We start from the raw sequence: 24,397 nt of genomic DNA, 5'->3' as shown, positions 1-24,397 counted from the left end.
ACGTCAGGTTGCATCTCCACTCTGCTCGGTGACGTTCAGGAGCTGCATTACGTTGCTTGTTGTGTGCACTCGACCTCTAACAGAGAAAGGTCACTGCAAATCCGTATAAAGTTTTAATCATCGTGTTTATTCGATTGTTTTCGAGGCTCCGCGTCACAAAGCTCTGGGTTCAGTGGAGTTTATTCAGGGTTTAAAACGAAACAATACGCTTCCTTTCCCTTTCTGCTCTTTATTCACTTCTAATTAAAGAAATTGCAATAAAATGTAGTTTATTTGTATTAAAGATTTAAATTACATGTTGCTGAATAAAACGGCTATAAATTATAGCCATTTTATTACTTGAGCAAAAAACTAGAAATCATTTCTTTTCTTTTTTACATTTTTGTGTAAAATTCATTCACATTTTAATTTCCTCAGTATTTAATTTGGTGTGATTTTTTTTTTTTTTTTAATGGACCATTTATTTATTGAAATATTTTTTATAATTAAATACAGGTATTGTGACAATTAATATTTCTTGCAAAAACTATTGATAAATAATAATTGATTGTTTAAGTTTTTTTCTCTTTACAGCATCGACGAGGTTAAAATACGGGTCCTTCAGCTTTCTGTGGTTCAGTGGTTCTTCCTCGTATGAAGTGATAAATGATGTGCAGATGATAACAATAGCAGTGATGTTTTTTTGTTAGTGTGTGTGTGTGTGTGTGTGTGTGTGTGTGTGTGTGTGTGTGTTATTAATTCGCTTGAACACTGCACTTATGTTTCATATATACTGTATATACAGTACAGAGTATATCATTATGACATTATTATTATATATCAGAGTTTTAATATATGAATCGTATATGAAAGTTGTGCTGGTTGTTTTATTTTGGTTTCTAAATGATGAATTGTTGATTAGTGCTGTGGTTTTTTTTATTCTGAAAACTGAATGAACAGAAAATGATCATTATCATAAAAAAAAGAAAAGAAAATCACTATTTTGTCACTGTGAACTTTAAATTTGTCTATAAATGGAAAATAAAGTTCTCACTGGTCGTTGCGTTCGTGACAAACCAGTGTTTGTAATTATTTCTTGCTGGTTTGTGGCTCGAATGTCTTCCTCGTACGACGGCACCAGACTGTGGATTCTGAAGAACGTTGAAGTGCTCAAGTGTAGCCACGAGTCTTTGAAAGATTACAGATGCTGGTTCTGATGGGTTTGAAGATGCAGGTTGGGGCAGGAGGAAAGAGAATGAGTATTATATAACTGAGATGTCTCACATGACCACCAGCTCCATGAGCTCGATGTGTAAAATCTGCATCGTCCTCTGATTAGAGAGAACACACAGGAAGTAGATCCCGGCATTCAGGAAGCACATGAAGAGAAATGGCAGAGTGCAGGCATCATTTATTGACCAGATCATAACGTTTTGATCTGTAGGTTAATCTCAAGTCCATAAAGAGCTTCATCAGCTTTATTTCTGGCCCAATTGTACGAGTTCCCACAGGATCTCAGTCAGAACTTTAAGCTCAGACTTGGTTCCAGACTAGACCCCATACTCAAGACTCTCTTGGTCTTCAGACTCAGATCGAGTGTAGATGTAATATTCAGGTCTACACTAAAGGCCTGTCGATTATCTGTAAATTCATTCAGCTGATGGTTTACTACCAGAGGAGCATTAGCTCATACTGGAACTTATAAACATGGAGTCAATCATCTACTTTATATTTAACCCAATAGTACGGAGTCTACACTGGATCTCCTTTCATCATACTCAGATCCATCTACTCATGATATATACTGGTCCTGAGTAGTATCCAGTTTACTCCATTATACCATTATAACATTCTGAGTGGTAAAGTGAAGAACACTGATGATCTTCATCATGGCTCCTGTTAGTGTGTGGATTTATTTATTAGGCAGCAGGTGAACATTTTTTCTCAAAGTTGATATTAGAAGCAGGAAAAATGGGCGTAAGGATTTAAACGAGTTTGATAAACTGTGACGTCTAGACGTCTGGGTCAGAGCATCTCCAAAACTGCAGCTCTTGTGAGATGTTCCTGGTCTGCAGTGGTCAGAATCTATCAAAAGTGCTCCAAGGAAGGAACAGTGGTGATCTGCTTTGTGGTGATCGTACCGTACCGCAGACTGACACGTTTCAGTGATGTGATGAAGCTTTCTTTACAGAGGTCACGTGAATGACGGGTTACGAAGTGAGGCTTTTCCTACACGTGACTGATTCAACACAACGCTATAAACACCCCAAATGACTCACTCAGATCAGCTCAGGTTTCCTCTGCCTTCTGTGTCTGCAGGAGGATTGCATTTCTTGGATTTCCCCTAAATAAGGAGAAGAAGAAATGATAAAGGGACAGAGAATCCTGTTTCAGAGGCGTTCACACTGTAACGTGCTGCTGAACATGAAGAAACTGTGACCTTCATACAGGAACTAAAAGATGGAACTGTTGAAAAATCACTGTGTTTATACGCAGAATAACAGCATGAGAGCCGGCATTTCATTCCTTACGATATACATCACCTGGATTAGACACAGATTCAGCTGAAACGGGTGTGAAATATCAAATTATATAACTCGTAAATAAAGAATTTAAAGTTTATAATCAGTGTATAATGATTTTATTAAGTCACATTCAATATTTCATCAGTAAAGTTTACATTTTACAGAAAACGATGCTGAAAATTATCATTTATGAACATAAAATTAATTAATTAATACATTTTTAATAATTATTTACAATATATTAATACTTTTAATTTTTTTAACTGAGGGTTTAATTTAAATCTATTATTATTATTATTATTATTATTATTATTATTATTGTTGTTGTTATTATTATTATTGTTATTATTATTATATTGGTTATGTGTGTCTGATTATTGATTTATTTTATTTTTGTTTCTGTGCACAAAGTAAACTGTTCAAGACAAAAAAAGCTGCTGAAACAAATAGAATAATTTATGTGGGGAAATAAGAAAAAAAATATATTAAACCAAACAAATAAATAATCAATTAAATAAACACATTAATTCCAGTTCAGTTCACTTCAGTTCCAAACACTTACTCTAATATAATAAAAATATTATAACACAATAAAAATGAAATTCTATATAAAATAGTTTAAAAATATTATTTACTGACACAATAATAATAATAATAATAATAATAATAATAATAATAATAATAATTATAATTATAATAATAATAATAATAACAAATAATGTGCAATTTATAGTTAATAATAAATAATATTCACATATTTACATTTTATAAATGGTTTTTAATCGAATTAAAACACTACAGAGTAAAGGCTGTAATACTGCAATTATTTATGAATGAAAATAAAAATACAAAAAGTGTGAAAATAAACTCTAAACATTAAAATGGAGTAAAAGTTAATACAGGAAACAGTAATAAAATTATTTATACATTTCTAACGAACATTTTCTTGTAGTTTCAAATCGTTATATACTTTGTGTCTGTTTTGCATTATTATTACTATTATTATTATAATTATTACTAATAATCGTCGTATTAAATAATTGTTATTATTAATATTATTGTGACTTATGGTGATGACGTCAGGAGCGGATGTTTTGCCCTTGTGGTTGTTGTACGTTATAGTAAAGCGGTGCGTTCTGATTGGTCCACGGGCCTGATTTATGCTAATGAGCTAGTTGGAGTTTCTTTTGGTGCGCGCGGGCGCCGCCCTTCATTCAAGCACGCGGTGTGGGAGAGAGTCGCTGCTGCTGGTACTGTCGGTGGTGCGCGCGCGGCTCTCACGCGCTGTGTTTTCTCTTCCTGCAGTGTCGGACCTCGCGTGTGCGGACGGTAAGTACCAGTGTGTGTGTGTCTGTAAAAGATGGTGGATCTTCGGCGGGCGCGTGCGTTTGACGTGAAACCTGTTGTAGTAAAAGGCGCCGGGCATCGCCGCTCGTGCGCGCGCGTGTGTGTTTCGTGTACGTGTGCGCACGCGACGAACGGCGTGAGCCGGTGCTCATGCGCGCTTTCGTTTCATAAACACGCCGCCGCGTGTGTGGGGGGAAATAGCGGCACGGGGAGTGTGGTTTGGAAAGGAGACCACTTCCACTACTAATAATAATACTATTAAGAAGTATACGCGCGAGCGGGCGCGTGCTCCGGTTCATCGCGCGGCGCGTTCTCGGCCAGGAACTAAATGCACGCGCGCAGCAACTTCAGGGATATTAAAAAGGAATAAATAAAAATCCGGCGCGTGCATCCTCCTTTGAGTCCCGCTGGACGCAGAATGAAGTGTAGTCAAGTTTATAAGTTTGTACTTTTTAGACATGTTACGATCTCCCCTGTGTGTGTGTGTGAGAGAGTTTTGTAAGTGCCTGCAGAACAAAGCACTGGAAGCACATGGGGGCTTACAGGCCGCACGAGACCTGTTAGCGCTCTGGCTAATGCACAGCGATACACACACCGGCACGCGCACGGGTTCTCTTCCCGACAGAAAGCCCGGGATTTATTAATACACACACGGACACGCACACAGCGCGCGCGGTTTCTGGTTTTCCTCCACTTTCCCGTGTGCGCGTGGTGGAGCGCGGTGTGCGCGCGCAGGCCGGGTGGGTGCTTTGCCGTAGTGTGCGCGTGCGGAGTTTTCCACTTTCCGACCATCAGGTTGTTCGCTCTGTGTATTTACACTATATAAGTATTAGTAACCCGCAGCTCCTGACTGAAGTGTGGAGAACAGTCAGGGTTCTGCTGAAGCGCTACAGATATCGAGCTTGTGTGTGGAAACTGCGGTTTTACTGTTTCTTGTTTGACATGTTAACACTTTGTCCCTTTGGCGTGTTTTTTCACTGGACCTGGCCTTGGGGGTCTCAGTCTGCCGCCCGGGGCTGCTCTCTATTCGTGTGTGTGTGTTGAGGGTGAGTTTGTGATCCGGACACACCGCAGGTTCTGGAGCCGCCATGTTGGAGTGAGGCTCGGTGGTGAGAGGGAGCGGGGGGGGCGCGTAAATGGGGGAGGCGCTGCGCATGCGCGGTTTTTCGGTAGCGCGAACTGATCGTGCGCACTCGCTGTGGGATCGACTGCGCATGCGCCGGTCTCCCAAGGCGGGCTGCACAAGCCACTGGTAAACACGTTAGTTTTGTTACACACACACACACACACACACTGCTGAGAATCTGCCCCAGTCCCGAGTGTGATGTTTCTAAATGCATAAACTCCAACACATTGAAACATCCAAAACTAGTTATTGAATGTTCTATGTGTGTGTGTGTGTGGGGGGGGGGGGGGGGGGATCACCAGGGCTTTTCAACACTAGCTTTCTGACTTCCTGGTTTAAAAGGACACGTGTGTGTGTGTGTGTGTGTGTACACTGGGATGTGTAGTGGAGGTTCCTGGAAGGAGTCTCCAGTGTCAGGGTGTGTAGAATTCAGTCAGAAGTGTGTTATCTGCTGTAACGTGTGTGTTTGACTTCCACGGCAGTAAAAGTGAATGTAAATGGATCATCATTCAGTACAAGAATGTAAATATATGGAATAACAGGAATGAGGTGCTACAGGAAAGATTTCAGGGGGGCAACATTGATTTTGAGGTTATTTCCAGTTATCACTCCATCCAGATGTTGGTTGTTCTTCAGTATCTCCATAAATGATTCCGTTTTTACCGTGTAATTTACCTGTAACCTGTGTTTACTTTCCCGTTTCATCCCCGTCAGGTTTTTGCAGCTTTACATCTTCAGGCAGACGTGAGATGCAGCGAGGGTTCGAGTGTCTGCAGAGTCAAAGTGCTTACAGTGCAGGTAGTTCAGAAAGTCGTCTACTGCAATGGAGGCACTTCAAGCTCTACACACTCCACACACACCTCCAGAGTAACACGGAGCTCCTCGCAGGACGGTGAGTTCCAACCCGAAGGTCCTCCGGATCTCAGACGTTCCATCAGACGCAGTTAAACCTCCATCTACTGAACTCGGCTTTCGTATTAAATTTGAGTTTAGACCCTTTTTAAGTTGGTAGTTTGAGTTTTATTTGTTTAATTAAGACTAATAACGAGCTGTTTGTTATTAATGGCACTAATGCTGCTTTAATGAGGCCATAAAAATGCGCCGATGAAGAGAAATTGAGTTCTTTGTTAAACTTGTCGTTAGAAAAGCTTTCAGAAACGTAATTTTGATGTCATCAGCTGCTTCTTTTGCTAAGGTGCATCTAGTGCAGATAGTGGATTGGACTGCCCTACTGCCCTAAGTGCTCCTTCTGGCATGAGAGAGCCGGAATATTCGTCCATCTGTCCATCCATGTGCCGAGGTGTGTGACGTTCTTTGGTGGTCTTCTGTCAGTTTTGCATCGTTGCACCACAAGAAAAACAGAGTTGTGCAAATCTATGCAAAACTGACAGCAGCCTTCGGTGACCTCACGTCCCACCTGCGTTCCTCTCGGTGTTCCTCGCGGTGTTCCTCTCTGTGTTTCTCGCGGCAGTATTAAAGTGCTTATAGTGCAGGTAGTCTGGTCTTTGAAGCTTCTACCGCAGTGTGAGCACTTGAAGTACTTCCAGGCGAAGAGAAAACGACGTCCGCTTCCTTTTCACGCTGCACGGTTCTGATTAGTTTTGCTGGTTTGCATTCAGCGTTCGGTCAGAAAACACGGCTGTGCAAATCCATGCAAAACTGATCGTAGCTGTGAATCACGACAGTGATCCCGAATTTCAGGGATTTTCCACATCACTTTATTTTTCTCTTGAGTTTTCAGTATATGGAAAAGTTTGATCCGGTTTTCTTAACGGATTTGGTACGAAGCTCCGAATTTCTTCTCCCGGTTCCCGGCAGGTTGGGATCAGCCGCAATGTTCTACCGTAATGAAATATTGCACTTGTCCCGGCCTGTCGAGAGCCCAGGGTTCTCCGTCACACGGATCTCTGAACTGAAAGTGGAAATATTGTGCAATTTGTTGTAATTTGTCACTTTTTTCCTCTAATAAATTCTGACTGACTTCTTTAAACCACTGTGGTGATTGTGTTCTTGTTCAACCATTGAGTTGAAGTCAAATGCAGCCTCAGTAGAGTTTGGTTCCTCACCCAGTGAGAGGCTCCTTCACCACCGCTGTTTCAGTTTTACCTCATGATCAACCTACAGATGAAAGTGATCATCAGCACCTGCTTGGTTGAATTGGTTCGTCATAGACCAGATTTCTGATCCAACAGAATCCTGACTTTGCACATGAACTGAGTGAAGTGTAAGAACTGAAAGGAAAAGTGTTCACATTAAATACTGATGTGATTTGGATTCTTGTTTTGTAAATGTATATCTTTTTAAATACTTCACAGTATTTTTCCACAACCTCCTAAAACTTTCGGCTTATGTGCAACTTCACATTTGTCACACTGATTCGTTTGTGCTGTAGTTCTCTATCTGCACCACTAGATGATGCTGTAGCATAAGAAATCCTCGTGTCCACATTAAAGCCTCGTGCCGCGATGAACATGAACGAATTCACCTGCACGATAAATATGATCCTGTTTACATCGCTTCAGTTTGCTGCCTCAAACTTTCCATCCTCATGTTCACAGACAGATGTAGAAGATTTTACAGCACAGCAGAGTGTAGACCGGTTCTGTTCTTCTCATAGCAACAAGTAGCTGCAGTCTGTTCTCACTTATGTTCCTCATCTACAGTAAATTCATTTAGATCCTGGCATGGATGAGAAGATATGGAAGAGATGTACACAACAGGCATAAACAACGTTTTGGTACTCTGCTTGCATAAGTTTGTGCACCCTTGTATTAATGGGAAAGTGGTATTGTTTGGAATCAACCAATCACAGTCATCTTATTCATTGTTGTTCACAACAACATCCACATTTGAAAGTGATGATGCAACATGTCCTTCAGAAAACTGTAGACGCGCAAAGGTGCAATTTATTGTCTAATACCAAAAAGCAGGGGGAAAAAAGCAACACACCACCATTCCACAGCTGATCCACACAATGAGCTGAAATTACACACCACTTTTGTGATAACACACAGGAATGTAGATTCATTAATTTATAAAGTTCATATTGTTTAGTAAACTACTCAGTGCTTTTAAACTGTTTAGTATTCGTTAAGGTACCAGACAGACCAAGCAACACCTTAGGAACCATCTCGTATACCCTCAAGCACCAACCCAACAACACTGTCGGTATTGTATCTCATAGATGCTGTACAGTAACTGCTTATGATGAGTCACACACCATGTGGTTCGAGGAGAACATGCACAGGAACACTCAAGTCACACGAACAGCATTTTGGAAGTCTGGCTGCCTAATTAACCAACCCGGACCAGCCTGATCCAACCCGGTACCAGTCTGGACTAACCTGACCCAACCCCAGCCAGCTCAAACCAACTTAAACCAGTCTAAACCACCCTGCCCCACCCTGCTCTCACCTGCTGTATTTATTACATGTGGATTATAAGAACATGGAGAAAGAAAATTCCCCTGATTGTATCTCTCATATGAAAGTGCCCACGTGTGAAATGGTATGTTAATAAAGTGAGTGATGGTGGTGGTGTAAACTATGAAGATACAGATGCTCGTACTGTTTTTTTTTTTTTCCCCTCTAATTTCTAGAATATTCTGTATAACGGTGTGGGCGGTGAGACACCTCGGCCTCTCCATGTGTCCCTCCCCGAGTCCCCGTGTCCCCGTGTCCCCGCCCTCACACCGAGCTGCTGATGCTGCTGCTTCTCCTTTTATACTCCACACCTCCTCGCGCACACGAACAAACCCAGCTCGAGAGCAGCCGCGTGCGTCTCCGGTAATGTTCGTGGTGGTGATGCTGCTGCTGGTGGTGATGATGATGGTGGTGGTCGCTCAACCCGGATGTGGTGCTGGTTGATCTTTTTATTTCTTAAGTTGTGTTTGTAGTTGTAATTGCTTTTCGTCCTGTTTTTTTTTTTTTTCTTCTCCTCCACCAGTCGTTGTTAATTACCGTTAATAACACGGATGTGCGATGGTGCTCGCGCGCGCCGCCGCCGCCGCTCTTTTTCTGTGCGCGCTCTGTGCGTCCGCGAGCGCCGAGGACCTCGTGAGCGCGAGCGCGAGCGCCGGCTGCGGCGCGGTGGCACAGGCGTACCGGGACATGGGCTTCAGCTCCGGGACCGTTCCCGACAATTACACAGCAGGTAAGAGACACGCGCGCGCGCACACGCATGGTGCCCCACGAGCAGCGCGTGACACTTGTAGTACGTGTGTGATTTATTGTGGACGTGGGTAAAAACTCTGGAACAAAACAAACAAACAAACAGTAAAAACCATAACACACAGTCGTTCCCATTACAAACCATTCCTAAACGGTTCCTCTCCCGGTATTGAAGCTTCTAGGAGCATTAATGACGTCCCTGAAGGAGTCCATTACAGACCATAGTTTGCCAAAGTTGTTAATGGTATCAGATACAACACCAAGAACACTAAGCAAACAAAATCCCCACTATTGATTTCCATCAAACCATTATAATAATTAAACCTGCTCTTTGAGGGGTTTGTGGTGGTGTTCTCAGCAGGTAGGACATGAAACCTGAAGGCACTTTTGTAAACATGAAAGTAAGAATCTCGTGTGAAACCTGTTTAAAGGTACAGAAACTTACACATTGCTCCTGTTTTTGATCATCAACCACATCTGCGTTCTCAGAGCCACCGAAACATGACCCAACCCACAAGTTCTCATCGCTGATAAGACATCTGAAACTTTCTGAAAATCCCAGAGATACTGGAATTACACTTATACACTGAGAGGAACAGTCAAGAACTTTTCTATAATCGTTAAGAATCTGGTGCTATTGTGATTACTCTTTCATATTCCCAGATGAGCCGAACCTTCTTCAGCATGCAGGTTCATATCAAACTTTATTATCTAGACAGCTACAAGAGACGCCTTGATTTTTCTACTCCAGAATATTGAAACATTTTACCGAGGTAAGTCCAAAGCTGAGGCACTGATCCTGATCTTCAGCACTGCAGCCTTATGGATTATTACACACTGACTATGTCCTACAGCACAAGATGGTGAAAGACCAGCATTTTTGATCATCTTGATGACTTGCCATGTGCGAGAAGACTCGAGCATCATGATTTATTTCCAGAACTTTGAAGTTCTAACTCTGTCACCAGCATGGAGAACTTTTGCTTCAGTAGAAAAGCCATGCAAAGTACAATCCGGATCATGTTGTGGTAAACATGGTGGTCCTTGTTTACACCACCATCCACAGAGTGTACAAAGTCCCCACATGTTTGTGAGATTCGAGCATGTTTCTCATTCCAGTAAACCGCTAAACCGGTTCTGCAGCAGATGAGAACCTTGGAGAAGCCATCTCAGCACTTCAGGACTTTGTGCTTTGTCACTGGAATATATTTACAGAGACTGTTGTCCCGCTTTGACTTCACAGCTGTATTTCAGAGTCGGTATCAGATGATCTTACTGACTCCGAGACTCTCGGCTTATGATGTGCAAATCATAAATTAGTGTGATGGCAGGGGCATGTGTGCTTTTGGAATCTTGTGACATTGCAGTCAGATCAGGTGACATGAGACACACCGGCTCTCAGGACAGCTGAGATCCAGGCCAGCATCATGTCCTGGACACCAGAGATACACTGACTACATGGCAGGTCATAACTCTACCTGTTGCTGGTAATGAGGGTTCGAGGTACAGGCCTGTGGGTTAGCGCTTTGCTCTGTCTGCTGTATTATACAGTATACGTGACTCCAGCCAGTATCACACACACCCTGGTCTGATCATGTAATAGAAGTCTGGACATGATGCTCCAGATCCCCTCTGAAGGTTCCAGAGTGCTCTTTTTGCCATACATTTATTAAGGGGGCTCTGATTGGTCGTTCGGCGATCATAATTGGCCGAAAAGCGCTTTGGGCAGTTCGATTCAGAAGAGCCGATCAGATGACGCTAAACTTGAGACAAATTTTTCCCTTTGATTTTCTTTAAGGGTCTGAAAATCCTACAAGGAGCTTGTATAGATATACTCTGCTGTATGCAAAGCCTTTCTGTTTCATTGTGATGTCCTGCCAATGTTAGTATTTGTGCAAACTTCTACAATCTTCTCAATGCTGATTGTGCCTACAAGCCTTAGATTATTTTGAATCCTTCACTCGCTTCTTAGTCTCCACTGCTACACGTGAAGAATAAACCGTCAGTGCTGGACCCATCAAATTCTTCTGTCACCCTAACAGGACACAATGCCATATCCACTTCTCTTCATCTTCATCTCTTCACACTGGGAAAGAATCTCAACTAGGATTCATCACAATTCAGACGAGAAACCTCACTGTAAGGGGATCCTAACTGAGAGACCTTCGTTGTTCAGGATCAATGATTCTGGCAGTGGTGGGCCTCAGGCCAGTACTGCCTCAAAAGAACAACAAAGTACAGCTTGGGTCACACTGCACAGGAACCTATCAGGAGCAGCTGAATCAGTCGCTGGATTGGTCTGGATCATCACTTCCTGATTTCAGCTCAATCCTAATTATATGATTAATTGATTAGGTGTAATGGAACAGGGTGAGGTTTAAAATGTTTAGGACCAGGGTTTGGAAGCTGTAATCTCTCTGGACCTAACCTGAAAACTTAATACCTGGACTGAGAAGAGCAAATCACCCAGCCTTTATTTTTCTCCTCCTATTGCCTAAAGATAATATAGATATTCTGAGCAAGTTTTTTGTTAAATTGTAAACTAGTATTAATGCTAACATCAGTGTTTTTTCACTAAGTAGGAGTAGAAGGTATGACTTTGTTTGCCCCCTGCAGACATGGCCTGCCTTGACATTGGACCGTTCCAGTTGTTAAAATAGATCTCATGGTTTCCCACGGTGCTTACACAAAGATCACATAGCATGACTGTGCTGCAGATTGCTGAGATGGAAGGCTTGGGTTAGTTTGTTAATATCAACAGCACAGTAGATCAGTTGAAGGATCATCACTGGAACACTTCATTCATTCACTCTTCCATTAGTAACTATTTTATCCTGGTAAGAGTTGCAGAGGGTAATGAGATGCGAGAGCTTCACAGGGCACCACAAACTAGCACACTTATTCATACCTGAGGATTTTGAACAGCTCAGGCTCATTGCTACACAAATCCAGAGAAATTAGAAAACGGCGTTTTTTTTTGTCTAAAAATTGCCAAACTATGGTTTCAAAGCGAAATAAATCAATCCCAGATCACATGGTGTATGCAAAAATATCCTAAACTCCCCTGGAGAAGTCACTTATCTGGAGCATCTTTCTGAACACTTGCCCACAAATCAATTCTGAGCGAATGAGACCGTATTCTCGAATTTTTATTTCCTGTAGGTTTAAAAAAAAATTGTGCCTGAACCTGTCTGCATTGGTTTGAAATGGGAGACAATTTGCTGAATAAACGTTAAACAGCTATGCAAAAAAAATCATTTCAGCTAAAACATATCATCATCTAACCAAGAACCGGACCAAAATAAACCTCTTGACAATTTTCGACCTTCCTTGACCTTCAGCAAAGGCATCTGTTGAATGCGTTCTGGTTTTGCCATGGAAAAAAAATACATGCTGGATTTTCCAAATCATTACTGAGCAAGAAACACAACACCCACATACAGGAAGACACCCATTTTAGGACATTGCAAATAAATATCTGTCCAATGTTCAGAAAAACTGATTCACCAGCAAAATGTGTGGAAAGAGGAGATCCTGGAGCTCCTGGAGACCCTACATACAGTATAGAAGATTCATAGAATCACGAGAGTTCATGTTCTCTTACAGTTGCTTTGATGCCCCATATTCTGAGAAGGTTCTCCTGATGGAGAACATTCCATCTCAGACAAACATCCCCTAGATATGAATAAGTGTCTGAGTGTGTGTTCATAGTTGGACATGATGGGTTGGCATCTCCTCTAGGGTGTATCCCTGCCTCATGCCCAGTGTTCCCGGGATCAGCTCCAGATCCACCGCGACGCTGAGCAGGAAAAAGTAAAGTGTTTCCTGAACACGAGTCAGTTTAATATGCTTAGAAATGGACATTTTATGTTAACGCCCAACAACAAATCCACATTGCTGATCATTGTGAAAGCGTTTTTTGGGATTGTTGTGTCGGTGTTACAGCTAGCGCAGTTAGCCTTGTTTCTTCTTAGCCTCAGCATGATCATGGTTTAGCTAGGCTAAATTTAAATAAAGCTTGACTGAAAATAATCCAGTTTGGGTCCATTTGGAAAACCAGCAATGAGTTCCTGGTTTTGGTGGTTCAAACCCCAGTATCTTCAAGGCTACATCTTTACTAATCCAGATCAATTTCAAAGCAGCATTTCCGTTTAAAAAAGACGTTTCGAAAGCTGGTTTTCACACAGTCCAAACTGCAAAACGCAAAAACGCTGCTTTCTAATCTTTACACTTTGGAGAGTGTTTTCAAAAATCTACGTTTTCATTGACTGAAATGCTGCTGTGCTGTAGACTCCAGATCTGCCTTTTATTTATTACAACACATTCAGCTTTATTTGGCCCTTAAATAACACCTTGTTACGCGTCCTGCCTGCCATCAGACCAGACTGCTCGTTAGAAAGTTATTTTAAGTGTGAAGTCTGTGTAATTCAGGAATATAGTCTTTTAGAGATTAAACTATGCCACTATGAAAACAGCACAAATATTTCTGGTACACCAAAGATATTTTCCAGCATGGTCCAGAGCTATCTTACAGCAAACTGCAGCCTCCAATGTAACGCAGGAATTTCATTTCCCAAAAGAAAAACACCCAGGAGAAAAAACACTTCAGTAGCAGACTCATCCAGTCCGCTTGTAGGTTAATATCACCGCTTATTTCTTTGTACTGATCGCAAGTAAAAATTGGACATGGATCATTAAAATTTAAGTTCTTACCTTCCAAAACCTGTTTGGCTCTGCCAGGAGGTTAAAGTACAGCTTTGTGCAAATGAGAACCCCTGAGACTAACACCATTTAAATCAAAACACTACTTCATTTTGCATTCAAAACGTTAATAGAATTAACCAGAGAATTAACTGGTTTTATACTAAAACAGTACCAGGATGTTGCAGTCTAAAGCTCTGGCTCTGCCAGGAGGTTAAAATGCACTCGTGCAGAGCTTTTAACAAGTTTATAGTTTAAGATCAAAAAACAAATGAATTAAGAAATAAATTACCTTCTCCATCTCTTGATTGAAACTCTGAGGTTTCCACGTGAGGTTTCCACGTGAGATTTTTGTCGGTGTGACATTTCCTTCGTCATGTTCCAGGTGAATCCCTGCAGATCTGCACCCAAAACCTGACATGCTGCAGCCCAGAAATGGAGCAGAATTTCATCAAGAGGAGTAAACACGAGTTCAAGAAGTTTGTGGCCGAGGCCACTGAAGACCTGAGGAACATGTTTGAGTCCCGATATAAAAGGTTTGATGGTACGGTTTCTGTCTTTACATCTTCTTTATATCTCATTTCTTTTGCTAAAAAAATCCACAGTGTTTTCCATTTTAGGACCCTGGAGTTCCTGCTTTACATGTTTTATCAGACTGCAGAATTGTTTTTAAATTTGACCAGAATTGGTGTTTGATGCTTGTTTTTTTTTTTTTTACCTCAAGAAAAATAAAAAGGCAGTACTTTACAGATGCTGAATCCTGACACATAAAGTCATTTGCACACAGTTAATTGGGATTAAAAATGCCTTCATCATCTTGAGTTTGTAATGCACGAGATGTAATGTCTTTGTCACCTTCCTCTCTGACTTGAAAGATTTCTTCCTGGGGCTCCTGGAGAAAACTGAGCGTTCCCTGAATGAGATGTTTGTTCGCACTTACGGGGAATTGTACACGCGAAACGCCGACGTCTTCCAGAGACTTTTTTCTGAACTGAAACGCTATTACACTGGTGGAAACGTGAACCTGGAAGAGATGATCGACGATTTCTGGACCAGTCTGATGGAGCGCATGTTCCAGCTGCTCAACTCCCAGTACGACATCAATGACGATTACATGGAGTGCGTGAACAAGCACATGGACGACCTCAAGCCCTTTGGCGACGTGCCCAAAAAGTTTAAAGCGCAAGTGTCGAGGGCGTTTGTCGTCGCACGAACCTTCGTCCAGGGACTCGAGTTCGGGAACGAAGTGGCGAACAATGCGTCCAAGGTTTGTTTGTTTTCTCTTTGATGGACAGAACGGTGTTTAGATGCAAATATTTCAGATAATGTTGATTAACGAGATTTGTGGGAAAACTGAGTTTGTCCAGTATTAAAACTTTTAAATGAACCAATTCACATCGAAAACAATTATTCTCCGTTTCTGTAAACCTTATAAAAGTTACAGTTGCTCCAGTATCACCTCATTAACCGTCCGTGTGGAAACATAGCAAAGGTTCTGTTTGGTGTCCTGATTTACGTCATTTAAAACACCATCATTACTTTTTAAAACATTTCCAGTCATATTTTGTCTTCATGCTCTATGTTGAGTTTGGTTTCACTAATAATAAACATACATTTGCATAAAGTATCAATATTTGTCAATGTGCATGTTGATGAGAGTATTAAAACTTTAAATGTATTAATTTAAGGTCCATTTAGAACTGATTAAAATGCTACTGTTTACTTAAGTACATGTCAAAGCCCAAACTTTTTTACTTGAACTTGAGTAAAAAAAAAAAGTACTCCATCGTCAGTACTCCAACTTTTACCAGAGTCTTTTAAAACATGACTTTTACTTCACCACGTCAGAGACGGTCGATGCAGTACAGTGCAGTGAGAACAATTATTGTCTGTTTAATGGTTTTTATTTATAAAAAGAGAGTGTACTGCACAAGTGTCCAGGCACTTTTTTTTATGTCATCCCATTTGTTTTGGGGCACATGACTTTTCCCCTGACTGGTTCTTGGTCCCCCCTGTGCCACCACGTTAAAGAAAAATCTAGAATTGCCCCCAAAAGACTGCTGCACAGGTCCAGATCTGACCACCATGACACAGTTTGGGCCAGTATGGAAAAACATTGTACTTCATGTGTCAAAACCGTTTGCATATACTCACCCAAATGCTGTTAAATTCTTTATTGTGATTGGTCAGAAGGTGCTGATCATTGTCTAATTAGCTAATGACTCCTAATGACTGATTTCTTGTTTCTTAGGTTAGCATGAGCGCGGCGTGTGTTAGCAATGTGACTGAAATGCTGTACTGCCCGTACTGCCAGGGCAAAACGATGTCAAAGCCGTGTAAAGATTACTGTCTTCACGTTCTAGAACTGTGCTTGAAGCGGAGCCTCCTAATGACGGACGATTGGACGCGTTACGTCGGTAAGAATCTCCACGTTTACATCGCCATATCGACACGGCGAACCCGACTAGCTTATAGGACCCGTCGGTACTCGGTTCTCGTCATCGGCGGCACGGCAAGGATGTTGATCCAAACCGCACACCCTGCTCCCTGTACAGCCCGCTGTCTGAGCGATGCCTGGATGGGTTTATAATGAGTGTTTATCTGACCTCGGCGGTTTGGTTTTATTTTATTTTAGAGGTTAAATAAACGTGAATAAGTGGACAGACGAGCAGCTGTAGGCTGAGGATAATGGCTTACAGCTGTGCTCTTAACCACACACACACACATTCTATGCAACAGTGGGCAACCAAGTACGCAGATACCAAAGCATGTTTCTCCAAAGTCCAAAGCATCGGTTAACATTCAGAATCGGTGGAAATGTGAGCTGAGGGCCCGTGACTTTTCAGAAATCAGAAACTATAGTTTTAAATGGTTTCAAAACTAAAAACATCCCGAGACCATCGGTTGACGAGAGATAAGAGGCGAATATTCAGACTGGTTCACGGTAACATCGACTCGAATAATCACTCTTTATACCCGTGCTGCACAGAAAAGCATCTCACACACAACCTTAAGGTGGATGATGTGATTGTCTGTCTTTATTATTAAGAATATCCGCCTTGCTCTCACTCGCATCTTTTCCCTGGTTGTTGGTATTTTGGAGTCCACATGACGCACGGCCGGTTGGTCTGGTGGCACTAATGTAATCCCAAACTATGTGTAAAATGCACGTTTGCAGGAAGAGAAGGATTTCCTCAAACATTTCTGTGGCTTTGCAGGGCATTTCAGAGTGGATTTAATGTTACCAAAATAAATCGGAACCAGGGAACGAGAGCAAAAAGAAAAATGCCTGTGTGAAACAACAAAAAGGTTTCGCCCCCGTTCACCTCGACACTGCGGACGATCGGATTGAGAAAGTGAAGGTCTGATACTGATAGACGTGTGTGGGAGAGAATTTGGATTCAAGATGTTTTTGTGAGTCTTTAGTTCATTAATCACATGACATTATAGTGTTTCCTTTGGATACATTTTACGAGGTGGTATCAAAAGGTTTAGAGACTAGTTTTTTAACATGCCAGCAGATGGCAGCACAAGGCTGCACGCACAGTCACAGGGAGCACCAACCTTCATAAGTCAGACGTCGCAGAGCAGTGAATGCAGGGAATGTGGAGTTAATAATCCAAATACAGTTTTTATGACTTATTATTATTGTTGCAATTTTTTTTATGTAAAAATGTTTTTAGATGAATGATTATTTGTTTACAATAATAATAATTATGGCTTTAGGAAATGTTGGTATCTGTGTTGAAAAAAAATTTGTGTTGCCCATTGACTGCATTATCATTTCTATTTACTTCAGAATTTTATTAAAGGTTTGTGTAAGTCGATGTATTAGGGGAATTTCACTGCTGAGGAAAAAAAAAACTAGACTTCCGGAGTCGAGACTGTAAAACCATCCGATCTTTCCATCACTAATGAATGCAGCTATTTCTAATTCACTGCTATTCAGCTGTAACAGGAGTTACATAGTGACTATTAACTTAATTAATTAAATTCTATTCTTAAGGCAGCATTATAAAAAGACATTTATAAGAAATAATATTTTCTAAAATTGTGTTTAGTTTTTGTTTGTATTGCAAGTGGACTTTAAAGCTGCAGTTTAGCTTTTACTTTATTTGGAAAATAGATTTTTTTTATATTAGTAAAAAATATTTTTCAGGGTTTTAAAGTTAAAAAAGTTTAAAACAACAAATTAAATATTTGTTTATCATCAAGAATAGAGCGGTATCTGTTCCTGCAATGAATATTTTATATACATAATTCCCAAATAACGAATAATAATAGTGAAACAAACTCGTCAATCATTTATCAACAAACACAGAATCTGCTCTTCTTTATAGATGAGATGTTGCTGCTGATCGAGAGACTCGAAGGGCCGTTCAACATCGAGTCCATCATGGAGCCGATGGACGTAAAAATTTCAGACGCCATCATGAACATGCAAGAGAGAACCATGGAGCTGTCATACGAAGTACTGCACATTTAATCCACTATAACACCTGTTATAACACCACAGCACGCTCAGCTGAACGCGCACAAGTCACCGCGAGATGCTAGAGGCACATGTTTGGGTAAAAAGGTACAACTTCCTGTTTGAAATCATTTTCCTTTTCTCTTTCTGTGTGACTGCAGGTTTTTCAAGGTTGTGGTCAGCCAAAGCTTTTGGAAAAGAACAGAGTTGCCCGTGACGTCTCGAGCACGACTGGCCAAGGATTTGCACCGAGCGAGGCTGATGCCACAAACCTCCAAAAACTGGTGAACAATTACTTTAATAATAATCTGAGTGATTGTAAAATTAATTGAAGTTGAATAAAGTTATCTACCTAAATAATTAGCTAAAAATAACATATGCTTCACAGCGTGCAGCACATGGTAGCAAGCAAAGTTTTATATTTAAGACATGAAAAAAGAATTGGCTAAAAAAAATGTTTTGTTTTAAACATGTGATGGATCCTCAGGGAGATTGTATGGATCATGATCATGTTACCTTTAAGAGTTTCTAAGGAATGTCACTCATGTTATGGGAATGTGGATGATTCGTGTCTCAATTACATCAGTTTCCTGCTGTGTGTGTGTGTGTGTGTGTGTGTGTGTGTGTGTGTGTGTGTGTGTGTGTGTGTGTGTGTGTGTGTGTGTGTGTGTGTGTGTGTGTGTGTGTGTGTGTGAGCTGACTGTGGTAAACCACTTCCACAGACAGAGTGTTCTTACCCACACTGCACATTTGGTTTGGTTTTTGTGCAGCAGTTAGATTTATATTTAGTGTGGTGTGATGAGATGTTTGTGTTCTAATATCATCAATGATTTATACATTAGTTTCACCAAATAGACAAATAAAGGATAAACCCCTCACTATACCCCTCACTATACTCACTATACCCCTCACTATACTCACTATACCCCTCACTATACTCACTATACCCCTCACTATACCCCTCACTATACTCACTATACCCCTCACTATACCCCCTCACTATACTCACTATACCCCTCACTATACTCACTATACTCACTATACCCCTCACTATACTCACTATACCCCTCACTATACTCACTATACTCACTATACCCCTCACTATACTCACTATACCCCTCACTATACCCCCTCACTATACTCACTATACCCCTCACTATACTCACTATACTCACTATACCCCTCACTATACTCACTATACCCCTCACTATACTCACTATACACCTCACTATACCCCCTCACTATACCCCCTCACTATACCCCCTCACTATACCCCTCACTATACCCCCTCACTATACCCCCTCACTATACCCCCTCACTATACTCCTCACTATACCCCTCACTATACTCACTATACTCCTCAATATACCCCCTCACTATACTCACTATACCCCTCACTATACCCTCACTGTACCCCTTACTATACTCACTATACCCCTCACTATACTCACTATACCCCTCACTTCACTATACTCACTATACTCACTATACCCCTCACTATACTCACTATACTCACTATACCCCTCACTATACTCACTATACCCCTCACTATACCCCCTCACTATACTCACTATACCCCTCACTATACCACTCACTATACTCACTATACCCCCTCACTATACCCCCTCACTATACTCCTCACTATACCCCTCACTATACTCACTATTCTCCTCAATATACCCCCTCACTATACTCACTATACCCCTCACTATAACCTCACTGTACCCCTCACTATACTCACTATACCCCTCACTATACTCACTATACCCCTCACTATACTCACTATACCCCTCACTATACTCACTATACCCCTCACTATACTCACTATACCCCTCACTATACCCCCTCACTATACCCCTCACTATACCCCCTCACTATACTCACTATAATCACTATACCCCCACTATAATCACTATACTCCTCAATATACCCCCTCACTATACTCACTATACCCCTCACTATACTCACTGTACCCCTCACTATACCCCCTCACTATACTCACTATACCCCCCTCACTATACCCCTCACTATACTCCTCACTATACTCCTCACTATACCCCTCACTATACTCACTATACCCCTCACTATACTCACTATACCCCTCACTATACTCACTATACCCCTCTCACTATACCCCTCACTATATTCACTATACTCCTCACTATACTCCTCACTATACCCCTCACTATACTCACTATACCCCTCACTATACTCACTATACCCCTCACTATACTCACTATACCCCTCACTATACTCACAATACCCCTCACTATACTCACTATACCTCTCACTATACTCACTATACCCCCTCACTTTACTCACTATACCCCTCACTATACCCCCTCACTATACCCCCTCACTATACCCCTCACTATACTCACTATAACACACATACATAACTATTTTTATGTGCCCCAGTTTGGCAAAATGACTTATTTATTCAGGGTGAAACAGTGAGGTTATGTAATGATAGTTTTCGGCAAATTCCACAATAACTATCGCTTAGCGATCCGAACCGCACCAATGTAAACACGACGCAGGCGACGGCGGTGTTTACTGTATTTAGTCAAAGTTTTTTATGGACATGAACATGTAATTTTACATGATGCAAAAAAACTCGTACACAAAATATTTCAGATTTAAAGAAACCTGTAATAGATGTTTAATACGCAGATGATTATTAACAGCCCGGCTGTGTTCCAATCCTCGTTTCTATTTCACTTCCCCGTGGTGAAGGGTTTCAGATCAGCACTAATGCGGCCATCTGTTCAGAGTAAAGAGTTCACGGTCACTGCATCTAAACTCAGGATAAGAACTAAATCAGCTTTTCTTACTTCTCTACAAGCAACACCGTTTGGCCAAAAGTATCGGGACACCTGATTTCTCCAGCCATACTGTATGTGAGATTTCCCCGAAAGAAGCTCAGAGTTTGGAGGCACATCAATGTTTTTGAAATTTTTGGGTGCAATTTACTTTAACTAGGAGACCCCAATCAGTTCCAGCATGACAATGCCCCTGTGTACAAAGCCAGCTCCATGAAGATCTGCTTTCCATGGGCTGAAGTGGAAGATCTCCTGCTATAGAGCTCCAAGTGTATTAAACGTGATAAATGTGAACAATGACTGCACCCCAGGCCTCCTCACCTCACCTACAAGCTCCATAAGCAATCTCCAAAATCTAGTGGAACGTCTTCCCAGAAAAGAGGAGGTTATTATAACAGGAAATGAAAACTAAATGCTGATCTTATGTTCAGGTGCCCACAAATGTTTTGCCATTGAGTGTAGGTGTAGAGGTGCTTTAGGTTAAACCCCTGGAGAAGTTGTACATGTTTCATGTTGTGGTATTTTCAGGTTGGGGATGTTAAGGGGAAGCTGTCGGAGGTGAAGTCGTTCTGGTCGTCGCTGCCCGAGTTCGTGTGTCAGGATGAAAACGTAGCGGCTCCAGCGGACGAGATGAACTGCTGGGATGGAGAGATAACAAGCTGGTACGTTGAAAGAGTGACCACTCAGAGGTCAGAGGTCTCTAAATCCCGCCCACATTTCCTCCCTCACGTGCGTTTGTGTGTTTGTGCATCAGGAACGTCTCCAATGCCGTCAACACAGAGTTCATCGATTTTACGGCGATTCTCGGCTTGCTGAAGCGCGCTTATAACGGCTACCAGACGCTAGACGAAGACTCCAGTGAGACTCCAAACATCATATCACATTAGAAAATAATGATCACCCAAATTACTTCTACACTCTCTCTTTCTCTCTCTCACTTACTCACACTCATTTTCTCTCTCTCTCGCTCTCTCTCTCTCACTCACACTCACTTTCTCTCACTCTCTCTCTCTCACTCACTATCTCACTTTCTTTCTCTTTCTCTCTCTCACTCACACTCATTTTCTCTCTCTCTCTCTCTCTCTCTCTCTCTCTCTCTCTCTCACTCACACTCACTTTCTCTCACTCTCTCTCTCTCACTCACTATCTCACTTTCTTTCTCTTTCTCTCTCTCACTCACACTCATTTTCTCTCTCTCTCTCTCTCTCTCTCTCTCTCTCTCTCTCTCTCTCTCTCTCTCTCTCTCACTCACACTCACTTTCTTTCACTCTCTCTCTCTCACTCACTATCTCACTTTCTTTCTCTCTCTCACTCACTCACACTCTCTCTTTCTCTCTCTCTCTTTCAGGTGACGAGATGAGCGGATCAGGAAGTGGGAGTGGCTGCATTGACTCGTGTTTTCCTACGCCTTCCACTCTCACCACAGAAACCCCCAATATGGAGTTGTCCTCCGCTTTACGCCTCCATCCGTCCAACCTCCTCCTTCTCCTCCTTCTCCTTCACTCAGTTCTGTCCATCCTCATGTCTCTCCAGCAGCAAAGATAACACACACCTTTACACTCATCTGCTTTGTAGCATCAATCAGGTTTTATTATGAAGGAAGGAAAACCAACTGGACGGACGGATGGATGTTCGTGCCCTTTGTAGGATCGTGGTTTCTTTGGTGGCATCCTTCTCTTTTATTTTCACTTCATAACCACTACATTTCAGTTCACTACTCTGTCCTTCACTGCTTTTTTTAATATGAGTCGAGTTTGGGCTTTTAGTGGTTACAAGGTAAACTGATAAATCATTTGAACTATTCATTATTTGTTTACCCAGGAAGCTGAAGCCCCGCCTACCAGAACAGTAGCTGAATAGAAGCTACTTCATGGTCATGCTACACTCAGTTAATCCGTATTTACTCGTTTTCTTGTTCCAGTTTTTTTTTTTTTTTTTTTTTTTGGTGGTGGAGTGAAGAGCATTTAATGTTGTACAATAAATATAGATACTCAGTACACTTGATTTGTTCACCATTAGGGGAATAATAATAATAATTAGAAAATGACAGTACCTTGTTTAAATATTCACGCTCTTGAACTCATTTAGGAATGTTAGATCCCGTTCTCCTAGTCCAGATCTACATGAAATTGCACGTCAAATGTATACTATCCGTAAGTAATTTGTAATAGTGAAGCACGGTGATGGGAGCGTCACATTACGAGGATGATGTTCTTGTGCAGAGATACGATTCGTGATCAAGAACAAGATGGATGAAAATTTTTTTTTTTCCTTAATTATGAAAGTAATATTTGTACCCTTAAATGTTTAAGGTCAGTTCCAGGTTGTAACAATGTGGGTTTTTGGAAGTCACATGATTTCTGAGCAACTCAGGTTTTTTCGAGCAGAAACGATGGAACGTGATGTAAAACATGTAGAACCTACACGAATATACACTTTGCTGTGAGAGCGTGGAGAAATGCCATGTGTTTTACATTCACCTCACTTTATAAATTTATAAATGCCTTTATTTTTATATACATGACACTCAGTGGCCACTTTAATAGGAACACCTGCACCTCTGCTTCAATTCAAAAACAGGTGATGAGGTTGTAATGATCTTCAGCTGACTGCTTTGAGCCAACCCCTGCCCCTGTAACCACAGAGTGCTCTTCACCATGTTCTGAGATGCTTTTCTGCTCACCACGGTTGGAAAGAGTTCCTTTTTTGTTTGCACTGCTGTGACATGAACCTCCAGCTGTACAGGTGTTCCTAATAAAGTAGCCTAGGAGTCATAAGGTCACTGAGTCTTGCATCCAAATCGGAGCGACTTAGGGGCACTAATACATTTAATATACGTACAGAAAACAGCAAAAAGCCCCATTTTTACAATAAATTAAGAGAAATGTTTTATGAATTTTTTCAAAGCCTTGTTTATTCGGATGAATTGTTGTTTGATACAAATAAAACAACTGGAAGGAAAATCGTGGTTCTTTTCATGTGAGTACATTTCTCTAAATACTATATTTTCTCTGCTGCATTTAATTTGTGGCGTTTTTAAAGATTTTTATAAAAAATATACCGAGTATATTAGTGGGTTTGTCGCCCTCTGTTGTCTGAGAGTGGAATTGCAGTGAAAATCCAATAACGGAGTATTTATGAACATGATGGTGATTAAAAGTTCCCTCGCAGGTGTTCAAGCATATGAGCATTTTCACGTCCTTTGATTGGACTGTCAAAGAGCGTCAATAGTCCGAGCTCACGAACCGCAATCTCAA

The 24,397-nt window shown here is 41.3% G+C and overlaps 2 protein-coding genes across 2 annotated transcripts; both read left to right on the top strand.

Annotated features, from left to right (window-relative positions):
- Window positions 1-3,668: 3,668 nt before the first annotated feature.
- LOC310723911 (uncharacterized protein) lies at window positions 3,669-8,843 on the top strand (the record flags this gene model as incomplete). Its single annotated transcript, XM_083537404.1, has 3 exons — window positions 3,669-3,833; window positions 5,692-5,869; window positions 8,576-8,843. Exons 2-3 carry the CDS (start codon window positions 5,727-5,729, stop codon window positions 8,841-8,843), a joined length of 411 nt encoding a protein of 136 aa, XP_083393530.1. The 5' UTR covers window positions 3,669-3,833; window positions 5,692-5,726.
- On the top strand, window positions 8,712-24,103 carry gpc6b (glypican 6b). The gene is made up of 9 exons (XM_083537369.1): window positions 8,712-9,129; window positions 14,233-14,391; window positions 14,723-15,114; window positions 16,099-16,264; window positions 18,188-18,318; window positions 18,480-18,602; window positions 21,669-21,802; window positions 21,895-21,998; window positions 22,489-24,103. Exons 1-9 carry the CDS (start codon window positions 8,958-8,960, stop codon window positions 22,683-22,685), a joined length of 1,578 nt encoding a protein of 525 aa, XP_083393495.1. The 5' UTR covers window positions 8,712-8,957; the 3' UTR covers window positions 22,686-24,103.
- The last annotated feature ends 294 nt before the right edge of the window (window positions 24,104-24,397 follow it).

Source organism: Silurus aristotelis (genome assembly GCF_946808225.1).
Source record: "Silurus aristotelis genome assembly, chromosome: 3".
In the NCBI taxonomy this organism is placed as follows: Eukaryota; Metazoa; Chordata; class Actinopteri; order Siluriformes; family Siluridae; genus Silurus; species Silurus aristotelis.
The sequence above is the reverse complement of the archived record's forward strand: the minus strand, read 5'-3'. Positions and strand labels throughout refer to the sequence as shown.

Coding starts and splice junctions, on each gene's coding strand:
- gpc6b (XM_083537369.1), top strand. CDS start 8,958: ATGGTGCTCGCGCGCGCCGCCGCCGCCGCTCTTTTTCTGTGCGCGCTC. Junction 9,130..14,232: donor TCCCGACAATTACACAGCAG/GTAAGAGACACG, acceptor GTCATGTTCCAG/GTGAATCCCTGCAGATCTGC. Junction 21,999..22,488: donor GACGCTAGACGAAGACTCCA/GTGAGACTCCAA, acceptor TCTCTCTTTCAG/GTGACGAGATGAGCGGATCA.